This window comes from Pristiophorus japonicus, chromosome 4 (assembly GCF_044704955.1).
Source record: "Pristiophorus japonicus isolate sPriJap1 chromosome 4, sPriJap1.hap1, whole genome shotgun sequence".
Lineage (NCBI taxonomy): Eukaryota > Metazoa > Chordata > Chondrichthyes > Pristiophoridae > Pristiophorus > Pristiophorus japonicus.
In genome coordinates, this window is record NC_091980.1 from 3,433 (window position 1) to 15,702 (window position 12,270).

Sequence of the window (12,270 nt, forward strand, 5' to 3'; positions counted from 1 at the left end):
CCTCCCACTGCTCTGACACTGATTTACCATCAAGTAGCCGTTTCCAGTCCACTTTGGCTAAATCAGCTCTCAGCTTCGCAAAATTGGCTTTCCCCCAATTGAGAACTTTTATTCCTGGTCAATCTTTGTCCTTTTCCATAACTACCCTAAATCTAACTGAATTATGATCACTAGCATCAAAATGCTCTCCCACTGATACCCCTTCCACCTGCCCAGCTTCATTCCCTAAAACCAAATCCAGAACTGCCCCCTCCGTTGTTGGGCTTGCTACATACTGACTGAAAACATTCTCCTGAACGCATTTTAGGAATTCTGCACCCTCTATACCTTACACAGTAATTCTATCCCAGTTTAATATTAGAGTAGTTGAAATCCCATACTATTACTGCTCTATAGTTTTCACACTTCTCAGAAATTTGCCCACATATTTACTCTTCTATCTCTCTCTGACTGTTTGGGTGCCTATAGTACACTCCTTGCAGTATGATCGCCCTTTTTTCTTCTTCAATTCAACCTGTATGGCCTCATTTGATGATCCTTCTAACATATCATCCCTCCTTACAGCTGTAATTGTTTCTTTAATTAATACTGCGACCCCTTCCTTTTTTATTCCCCTCTCTATCCCGTCTGAAAACCCTGTAACCAGGAATGTTGAGCTGCCAAATCTGCCCTTCTTTCAGCCAAGTCTCAGTAACAGCTATAATATCATACTCCCAAGTAGGTCTATTCCCTAGACCCCTTGCATTGAAGTATACACCATTTGGCACCATTTGGCCCACATCCCAAAAATGAATTTTAAAAATCCCTGGGCTCTGAGCAGTGATCAGGGGCAGGAACCCCGAGCTATTTTTTTGCTCGCTGCTCAGCCAGGGTGACTGAAGTCTCGCACAGAGCTCAATCAGAGGTCAGCACAGACCGGGCGTGGAATCGGTGAGCTTATGGGACAGTTGGCGAGTGCACACTTGGAACAGAATTTCAGTTCTTTGCCAGATCATGCTCAGTGTACAATATAATGAAAACACAGTGAGAAGGATCACTGGAATACGCTTCTGATCCCGCTCACGGTGTATACCAAATCGGCCAAATCATCGCCTCATACCACGTTCCGCACCAACCTCGCAGCTTGCCGGAAGACAGGGAAGTGTCTACGGCCTGGATCCTGGTTTGCAGGAAACTACCTGACACCCGGCTTGCAGAGGACTGGTATTTTATCGCGTAGCAGATGTCTGCATTGTCTCGATTCTAAGTGTCACCTTACCTTTGGAGCTGCAATATAAAATCTTCCTTTTTCGGCAGGTAAAGGGGTCCGTTCGATCAGCGTGGAGATTGGCAGCACCTGCCAGTGGCTATCCCGACTCAGTCTGTCTCGCTCTCTCGCTGACAATGAGACGCCTCTCACCTTATCTGTCCTATAAAACATTCATTCGCATTGAATTATTGCTGAGGTTGTTGCTCTCGCTGCATTAACCCTTCTGCAGATACCGATTCAGGAAAGCAGGTAAACAGAACCTCAGCCATGACCCCGGTTAGTTAGGACAAATTATTGGAAATTGGGAAAATTTGTTCTCTTACTCTCCCTGCAGTCTCTCCTGGTTCCGCAGTATTTTACAGTGGCTATTCCAGTTCCCTGGTCCTGGTCTCTCCCGATTTTCCCTACTTACCTCTCCCGATATTTCTCAATACTGCCCATCGTCTCTCCGTGTTCCCACAATTCTCACCAATCCCGCAGGATATATTCTGCAGCCACCATTGTAACAAGTACTTAACCAGTCAACAACAAAACAACTTGTATTTATATAGCCCCTTTAATGTAGTGAAATGTCGCAAGGCGCTTCACAGGAGTGTTATAAGACAATAAATTTGACACCAAGCCACATTAAAGGAATTACGGCAATTGACCAAAAGCTTGGTCAAAGAGGGACATTTAATGGAGAGGTTCAGGGAGGGAGTTCCAGAGCATGGGGCCCAGGCAGCAGAAGGCGATGGTGGAGCGATTATAATCAGGGATGGTCAAGAGGGCAGCTAACCGTGCGTAACCAGCCAACCAATCACTTAACCAGCTAACCGTGCGTAACCAGCCAACCAATTACTTGACCTGTGCGTAACCAGCCAACCAATCACTTAACCAGCTAACTGTGCGTAACTAGTTAACTAATCACTTAACCAGCCAACCAATCTCTTAACCAGCTAACTATGCGTAACCAGCCAACCAATCACTTAACCAGGCAACAACCAATTAACCAACCATTGAACCAGCTAACCAATTGCTTAACCAGCCAATCAACCAATTAACAATCTAACCAAATGTTTAACCAGTCAACCTAGTACTTAACAAGCCAAGCAATCACTTAATGAGCGAACCACTCACTTAACCAGCCAAGCAACCACTGAAGCAGCCAGTTAACGAGCTGACCAGCCGGGGCCGGGCGCGAGCTTCCGATTGTCCGCCCGCTCCCGCCCCGCGCGCGCTCCCGCTCCCCGGCCGCTGATTGGCGGCGCTGCGGTCACCTGATCCCCGGGGAGGGCAAAGGTCACCGCCGCCATCTTTTGTTAGGGCAAAGAGGAGAAAGGGAATGTGAGAGAGAGACAGAGACAGAGACAGAGACAGTGACAGTGAGTGAGGGAAAAGGAGGAGAATAGTTAAGGGGGAGGCAAGGTGGAGAACAAGAAGTTGGACGGACACAGGAAGTGTGGTGAATCTGGGCCCTGGAGGCTCGGTGTTGGAGCGAGAAACACCATGGGCATTCAGCAAACTAGCTCCGAGCTCATTTCTTTTAGCACTTTTGTTTGTTAAAACATTGGCGATGGGGTAAAGGCTGCTTAACCGTGTGGGGGCTGGGGGTCTAAGAATATGTCCAACCAGAGTTGCCAATCCATCCAGCCAATTTGGACTTGAGGGAGGCTGGAGATCCTGGGCCTGGTGAATGGACAGGTCCTGATGGAGCGACTGCACGCAGAAGGGAATGGACAGATCAGAGAGAACTGCTGTCTTCTTAGTCAGTCCCCCGGAGTCGAGGATGACTTGCTTCCACACTAATGTGAGTTCTAAGGTGACTGATGAGACTAATGGATTCTTTCGTCTCTGTCACAGGTGGGGCAGGTGGCTGGGGGGCTTGGGTTATCATGCGCTCGTTCCGCTGTTTGTACCTGGCTTCCGTGTGCTCCCGACAAAGAGACTCGAGGTGTTCGGCGCCTTACCGGATGCTTCTCCTCCACTTTGAGCAGTCTTGGGCCAGGGATTCCCAAGAGTCGGTGGGGATATTACATTTTTTTAAAGCGACTTTGAGGGTGTCCTTAAAGCGTTTTCTCTGCCCTCCTGGAGCTTGCCTACCATGCCACAGCTCGGAGTAGAGCGCTTGTTTTGGGAGTCTAGTATCGGGCATGTGGACAATGTGACCCGCCCATCGGAGCTGATCGAGCATGGTCAATGCCTTGATGCTGAGGATGTTGGCCTGAGAGAGAACGCTGATGTTGGTGCACCTATCCTGGCAATTCATTTGCAGGATTTTGCGGAGGTTGCTGGTATTTCTGCAGTGGTTTGAGGTGCCTACTGTACATAGCATACAGGAGGGTGGGTATCACTACTCTGTAGACCATGAGCTTGGTGCCGGGTTTGAGATCCTGGGCTTCGAACACTCTTTTCCTCAGGTGGCCAAAGGCTGCACTGGCGCACTGAAGGCAGTATTGGACTTTGTCATCGATGTCTGTCCTTGCTGACAGTAGGCGTCCAAGGTATGGGAAGTGGTCCACACTGTCCAAGGCCTCGTCATGGAGCTTGATAATCGGGAAGCAGTGCTGTCTGGCAGGGGCAGGTTGGTATAGAACCTTTGTCTTACTGATGTTTAACGGAAGGCCCACACGCTCGTACGCTTCAGTGAAGGTTGTCAACGATGGTTTGGGGTTTGGAGTTCGGACTCCGACTGTGCACAAATGCAAGTGTCATCTGAGTATTGTAATTTAATGAGAGGTTGGAAAAACCTTGAATCTGGACTGGAAGCTTTGGAAGCAGAAATTTCCCACTTGTCCTGTAGATTAACTCCACTCCAGTGGGGAGCTTGTCAAAGGCGAGATGAAACATTGCAGCGAGGAAGATTGAGAAGAGCGTTGGTGCGATGACTCAGCCTTGCTTGACCCCGGTCTTGACTTGTATAGGGTCTGTGGTGGATCCATTGGTAAGAATCACGGCTTGCATGTCGGCGGAGGATGGTGAAAAATTTTTTGAGGACAGCCGAATTTGAGAAGGACACTCCATAATCCCTCGCGGTTGACCGAGTCGAAGGCTTTTGTGAGATCAAAGAAGGCCATGTACAGAGGTTGATGCTGCTCCCTACATTTTTCTTGGATTTATCACGCAGTGAAGATCATGCCCATTGTGCCCCTTAGTGGGCAGAATCTGCATTGTGACTCTGGGAGAAGCTCTCAGCCACTGAGAGGAGATGATTGAGGAGGATTCTTGCGATGATTTTCCCTGTGGCAGACAGCAGGGAAACTCCTTTGTCATTACCGCAGTCTGACTTGTCACCCTTCTTGAAGATGGTCACGATTATGGCGTCTCTTGAGATCTCCTGGCATGCTCTCCCCCTTCCAGATAAGAGAGATGAGGTCATGGATTCATGCCAAGAGTACTTCTCCTCCACGCTTTACTATTTTGGCGGGGATTCCATCTTTCCTGATGACTTGTTCTTCAGTTGTCGGATGGTCCTTTCAACCTTGTGCCGGGCTGGGGTTGTGCTGAGATGGTGACGGTTAGCATACTGTGGGATGGAGTCGTGGACACTCATGTCGAAGATAGAATCTCATAAGAAATAGGAACAGGAGTAGGCCATACAGCCCCTCGCGCCTGCTCCGCCATTCAATAAGATAATGGCTGATCTGATCATGGACTCAGCTCCACTTCCCTGCCCGCTCCCCATAACCCCTTATCTCCTTATCGATTTAAGAAACCGTCTATTTCTGTCTTAAATTTATTCAATGTCCCAGCTTCTACAGCTCTCTGAGACAGCGAATTCCACAGATTTACAACCCTCTGAGAGAACAAATTTCTCCTCATCTCTGTTTTAAACGGGTGGCCCCTTATTCTAAGATTGTGCCCTCTAGTTCTAGTCTCCCCCATCAATGGAATCATCCTCTCTTCACCCTCCCTGTCAAGCCCCCTCATAATCTTATATGTCTCAATAAGATCACCTCTCATTCTTCTGAATTCCAATGAGTAGAGGCCCAACCTACTCAACCTTTCTTCATAAGTCAACCCCCTCATCCCTGGAATCAACCTAGTGAACCATCTCTGAACTGTCTCCAAAGCAAGTATATCCTTTCGTAAATATGGAAACCAAAACTGCACGCAGTATTCCAGGTGTGGCCTCACCAATATTTACATAGCTATAGTAAGACTTCCCTGCTTTTATACTCCATCCCCTTTGCAATAAAGGCCAAGATATCATTGGCCTTCCTGATCACTTGATGTATCTGCATTCTATCCTTTTGTGTTTCATGCACAAGTACCCCCAGGTCCCGCTGTACTGCGGCACTTTGCAATCTCTCCATTTAAATAATAACTTGCTCTTTGTTTTTTTTCTGCCAAAGTGCATGACCTCACACTTTCCAACATTATACTCCATCTGCCAAATTTTTGCCCACTCACTTAGCCTGTCTGTCCTTTTGCAGATTTTTTGTGTCCTCACTCATTGCTTTTCCTCCCATCTTTGTATCGTCAGCAAACTTGGCTACGTTACACTCAGACCCTTCTTCCAAGTTGTTAATACAGATTGTAACTAGTTGGGGTTCCAGCACTGATCCCTTTGGCACCCCACTAGTTACTGGTTGCCAACCCGAGAATGAACCATTTATCCCGACTCTCTGTTTTCTGTTAGTTAGCCAATCCTCTATCCATGCTAATATATTACCCCCAACCCCGTGAACTTTTATCTTGTGCAGTAACTTTTTATGTGGCACCTTGTCAAATGCCTTCTGGAAGTTCAAAGACACCACATCCACTGGTTCCCCCTTATCCACGCTGTTCGTTACATCCTCAAAGAACTCCAGCAAATTTGTCAAACATGACTTCCCCTTCATAAATCCATGCTGACTCTGCCTGACCGAATTATGCTTTTCCAAATGTCTTGCTATTGCTTCTTTAATAATGGACTCCAACATTTTCCCAACCACAGATGTTAGGCTAACTGGTTTATAGTTTCCTGCTTTTTGTCTGCCTCCTTTTTTAAATAGGGGCGTTACATTTGCAGTTTTCCAATCTGCTGGTTAAGGAGATCCTCAAAGTGCTCCCTCCAGTGGGCACTGATTGCCTCTCTGTCCCTGATGAGCACCTCTCCGTTCTTGGCCAGCAATGGGGTAGGATCTTGAATGCTTGGGCCGTAGGTGGTCTTGACTGCGCTAAAAAATCCACGCACGTCATGATTGTCGGCTAGTTGCTGGATCTCCTGTGCTTTCTCCATCCACCATCTTTAGGTCCCGAGTTTTTTGTTGGACCTCGTCCTTCAGTTGTTTGTAGGTCTGCTTTCTTTCACTCGAGTTGTGTTGTTTCCAATTCAAAAATGCCTTGTGTTTGCGGTTTATTATCTCCTGGTTCTCATCGAACCAGTCTTGATGTTTTCTGGTAGAGTAACCAAGAGTCTCTTCGCAGGTGCTAATTATGGTGGACTTGAGGGCAGACCAGTTGCTGTGGGCACTCTGCGGCTCCGGTTCATCGGAGGTCGTCAGGTTGGCGGTGAGGCATTGGCTGAATAGGGCTTTCTTTGCAGGGTTTTTGAGTGCCGCAGCATTTCTGCTGCCCCCGCTGTTTTTGAGGCTACATTGATGGAGATATCAGAGCGGATTAGGCGGTGGTCAGTCCAGCAACCGTCGGCTCCTGTCATGGCGTGAGTGATGCGGACGTCCTTGCGGTTCCTCGCTCGGACGATGACATAGTCTCGCAGGTGCCAGTGCTTGGAGCAAGGGTGTTGCCAGGAGGTTTTGTACTTGTCTTTCTGACAAAACAAGGTGTTGGTTATGACAAGACTATGTTCTGAGCATTTCATCAGGAGGAGGATACCGTTGGAGTTGGTTTTCCCTACCCTCTCCCTGCCAATCAACCTGCTCCAGAGGTCGGTGTCCTTTCCAACTCTGGCATTAAAGTCGCTGAGGACGATCAGCTTGTCACACGTTGGGACTCGGGACAGGACTGGAGTAGAATTCCCCTTTGGCCTAGTCTGTAGCTTCCGATGTTGGGGCGTACGTGCTGATGACCGTAGTGCACTGGTTCCGGGTTAGAGTGAGCCGAAGGGCCACGAGACCTTCGTTTATCCCATAAGGGGAATCTTTAAGATGCTAAACCAGCTAATTTTTTACGGCGAAGCCTACCCCATGGAGGCGACGTTCTGCTTCTGGTTTGCCTTTCCAGAAGAAGGTGTAGCCACCACCTTGTTCCTTGAGCTGACCTCCTGCCCGCCGTGTCGCTCAAGGTGGCAATGTCGATGTCAAAACATCTGAGTTCCTTGGCAATGATAGTAGTACGACATTCCGGTTTGACGCTGTTGGGGTTGTCCATGAGGGTCCTGTTGTTCCAGGTCCCGAACTTAGTTTCAAAGGGTGGAAGATGCCTGTGCATGAATTCTTTTAACGTGGGGTGCACACCAGCTACCACACGAACTTGACAGAGCTAGATCTAGACGCATACAATAGAGCCTGATCTCCAGAACTACTGTAGACGGGGGAATGGGCAGATCAGATAGAACTGGTCTGCACAGAGTGGATGTAAAGAGTGATTTATTTGCACAGTGGGAATTCGGGGAAGGAGTTGCTGCTTTTTGCCTACACTATTTGTAGTGCTTTGTGTTACAGGTAGATACTTAATTTCATTACCCATTACTTAATCCAGAAGATCAATTAAGAAGTCAAAGAACTAAACTGGAAAATAAGTTACTTAAATACAAATGTAATTACAGTTAATTAAATAGAACACGGTCATATAGGGATAGCAGGGCAGGTGGGTGTGCCACAACTGCAGCATGTGGGAGTTTGTGGAGAGCATTGTGATCCCGGACAACCACATTTGCAGTAGAAACATAGAAACATAGAAAATAGGTGCAGGAGTAAGCCATTCGGCCCTTCTAGCCTGCACCGCCATTCAATGAGTTCATGGCTGAACATGCAACTTCAGTACCCCATTCCTGCTTTCTCACCATACCCCTTGATCCCCCTAGTAGTGAGGACTTCATCTAACTCCTTTTTGAATATATTTAGTGAATTGGCCTCAACAACTTTCTGTGGTAGAGAATTCAACAGGTTCACCACTCTCTGGGTGAAGAAATTCCTCCTCATCTCGGTCCTAAATGGCTTCCCCCTTATCCTTAGACTGTGTCCCCTGGTCCTGGACTTCCCCAACATTGAGAACATTCTTCCTGCATCTAACCTGTCTAACCCCGTCAGAATTTTAAACGTTTCTATGAGGTCCCCTCTCATTCTTCTGAACTCCAGTGAATACAAGCCCAGTTGATCCAGTCTTTCTTGATAGGTCAGTCCCGCCATCCCGGGAATCAGTCTGGTGAACCTTCGCTGCACTCCCTCAATAGCAAGAATGTCCTTCCTCAAGTTAGGAGACCAAAACTGTACACAATACTCCAGGTGTGGCCTCACCAAGGCCCTGTACAATTGTAGCAACACCTCCCTGCCCTTGTACTCAAATCCCCTCGCTATGAAGGCCAACATGCCATTTGCTTTCTTAACCGCCTGTTGTACCTGCATGCCAACCTTCAATGACTGATGTACCATGACACCCAGGTCTCTTTGCACCTCCCCTTTTCCTAATCTGTCACCATTCAGATAATAGTCTGTCTCTCTGTTTTTACCACCAAAGTGGATAACCTCACATTTATCCACATTATACTTCATCTGCCATGCATTTGCCCACTCACCTAACCTATCCAAGTCGCTCTGCAGCCTCACAGCATCCTCCTTGCAGCTCACACTGCCACCCAACTTAGTGTCATCTGCAAATTTGGAGATACTACATTTAATCCCCTCGTCTAAATCATTAATGTACAGTGTAAACAGCTGGGGCCCCAGCACAGAACCTTGCAGTACCCCACTAGTCACTGCCTGCCATTCTGAAAAGTCCCCATTTACTCCTACTCTTTGCTTCCTGTCTGACAACCAGTTCTCAATCTATGTCAGCACACTACCCCCAATCCCATGTGCTTTAACTTTGCACATTAATCTCTTGTGTGGGACCTTGTCGAAAGCCTTCTGAAAGTCCAAATATACCACATCAACTGGTTCTCCCTTGTCCACTCTACTGGAAACATCCTCAAAAAATTCCAGAAGATTTGTCAAGCATGATTTCCCTTTCACAAATCCATGCTGACTTGGACCTATCATATTACCTCTTTCCAAATGCACTGCTATGACATCCTTAATAATTGATTCCATCATTTTACCCACTACCGATGTCAGGCTGACCGGTCTGTAATTCCCTGTTTTCTCTCTCCCTCCTTTTTTAAAAAGTGGGGTTACATTGGCTACCCTCCACTCCATAGGAACTGATTCAGAGTCAATGGAATGTTGGAAAATGACTATCAATGCATCCACTATTTCCAAGGCCACCTCCTTAAGTACTCTGGGATGCAGTCCATCAGGCCCTGGGGATTTATCGGCCTTCAATCCCATCAATTTCCCCAACACAATTTCCCAACTAATAAGGATTTCCCTCAGTTCCTCCTCCTTACTAGACCCTCCGACCCCTTTTATATCCGGAAGGTTGTTTGTGTCCTCCTCAGTGAATACCGAACCAAAGTACTTGTTCAATTGGTCCGCCATTTCTTTGTTCCCCGTTATGACTTCCCCTGATTCTGACTGCAGGGGACCTACGTTTGTCTTTACTAACCTTTTTCTCTTTACATATCTATAGAAACTTTTGCAATCCGTCTTAATGTTCCCTGCAAATTTCTTCTCGTACTCCATTTTCCCTGCCCTAATCAAACCCTTTGTCCTCCTCTGCTGAGTTCTAAATTTCTCCCAGTCCCTGGGTTCGCTGCTATTTCTGGCCAATTTGTATGCCACTTCCTTGGCTTTAATGCTATCCCTGATTTCCCTTGATAGCCACGGTTGAGCCACCTTCCCTTTTTTATTTTTACGACAGACAGGAATGTACAATTGTAGTTCATCCATGCGGTCTCTAAATGTCTGCCATTGCCCATCCACAGTCAACCCCTTCAGTATCATTCGCCAATCTATCCTAGCCAATTCACGCCTCATACCTTCAAAGTTACCCTTCTTTAAGTTCTGGACCATGGTCTCTGAATTAACTATTTCATTCTCCATCCTAATGCAGAATTCCACCATATTATGGTCACTCTTCCCCAAGGGGCCTCGCACAACGAGATTGCTAATTAATCCTCTCTCATTACAGTAAGTGCCTGTATCTTGAGCAACTTCAGCTCGGAGTTGTTGAGCTGTGGAGTCTGAGGTGCAGACATTGTGGGGCATCAGGGAGGGGAAGAGTTACCTGGACACTTTGATCCAGGAGGCAGTCACACCCCTTAGGTGAGAATCATAGAAATTTACAGCATGGAAGGAGGCCATTTCGGCCCACCGTGTCTGCGCCGGCCGACAAAGAGCTATCCAGCCTAATCGTACTTTCCAACTCTTGGTTACGGCACTTCAAGTGCATATCCAAGTACTTTTTAAATGTGAGGGCAGTGAGTTCCAGACCCCCACCACCCTCTGGGTGAAGAAATTTACCCTCACATCCCCTTGAAACCTTCTACCAATTACTTTAAATCTATGCCCCTGGTTGGTGACCTCTCTGCTAAGGGAAATAGATCCTTCCTATCCACTCTATCCAGGCCCCCTCATAATTTTATACACCTCAATAAGGTCTCCCCTCAGCCTTCTCTATTTCAAAGAAAACAGACCCAGCCTATCCAATCTTTCCTCATAGCCAAAATTCTCCAGTCCAGGCAGCATCCTCGTAAATCTGTTCTGTATCCTCTCCAGTGCAATCACATCTTTCCTGTAATGTGACCAGAACTAGACGCAGTACTCTAGTTGTGGCCTAACTAGTGTTTTATAGAGTTCAAGCATAACCTCCCTGCTTTTGTATTCCATGTCTCAGCTAATAAAGACAAGTATTCCATATGCCTTCTTAACCACCTTATCTACCTGGCCTGCTACCTTCAGGGATCTGTGGACCTACACTCCAAGGTCCCTCTGTTCCTCTACACTTCTCAGTGTCCTCCCATTTAATGTGTATTCCCTTGCCTTGTTAGCCCTCCCCAAATGTATTACCTCACAATTCCCTCTGGATTGAATTCCATTTGCCGCTGTTCTGCCCATCTGACCAGTTCATTGATATCTTCCTGCAGTCTACAGCTTTCTTCTTCATTATCAACCACACGGCCAATTTTTGGATCATCTGCAAACTTCTTAATCAAACCCCCAACATTCAAGTCTAAATCATTGATATATACCACAAAAAGCAAGGGACCCAGTACTGAGCCCTGCGAAACCCCACTGGAAATAGTCTTCCAGTCACAAAAACACCCATGAACCATTACCCTTTGCTTCCTGCCTCTGAGCCAATTTTGGATCCAACTTGTCACTTTGCCCTGGATCCCATGGGCTTTTACTTTCGTGACCAGTCTGCCATGTGGGACCTTATCAAAAGCTTTACTAAAGTTCATATACACTACATCGTACACACTGCCCTCATCGACCCTCCTGGTTACCTCCTTGAAAAGTTCAATCGAGTTAGTCAGACATGACCTTCCCTTACCAAATCCGTGCTGATTGTCCTCGATTAATCCGTGTCTTTCTAAATGAAGATTCATCCTGCCCCTCAGGATTTTTTCCAATAATTTTCCCACCAGAGTTTAGGCTGACTGGCCTGTAATTACTCGGTCTATCCCTTTCTCCTTTTTTAAACAAAGGTACAACATTAGCAATCCTCCAGTCCTCTGGCACCACATCTGTAGCCAGAGAGGATTGGAAAATGATGGTCAGAGCTTCTGCTATTTCCTCTTTTGCTACTCTTTACAGCCTATGATACATTTTATCCCGGGCCTGGGCATTTATCCTCTTTCAAAGCTGCTAAGCCCCTTAATACTTCCTATATCACTATGCTTATTTCATCTAATATTAAGGTAGGCAGTGGTCAGGTACAGGAGGGTGTCACTGCAACTCAGGCAGGTAAGGGGACCCCACGAGCCTCAGCCTTTGTCCTTGTCTAACAGGTAGGAGGTTTTTGCTGCCTGTGTGGATGAGGGAAAAGCCTGCAGG

General features: G+C 47.0%; 1 protein-coding gene across 1 annotated transcript in view; it reads left to right on the top strand.

Annotated features, from left to right (window-relative positions):
• Window positions 1–2,554: 2,554 nt before the first annotated feature.
• Window positions 2,555–12,270, top strand: part of LOC139262808 (LON peptidase N-terminal domain and RING finger protein 1-like) — a 175,936-nt gene continuing 166,220 nt past the window's right edge. The window contains exon 1 of the mRNA XM_070877963.1: window positions 2,555–3,038. Coding sequence (XP_070734064.1) covers window positions 3,037–3,038 — 2 coding nt within the window. The 5' untranslated portion in view covers window positions 2,555–3,036. The remainder of the gene's footprint in view (window positions 3,039–12,270) is intronic.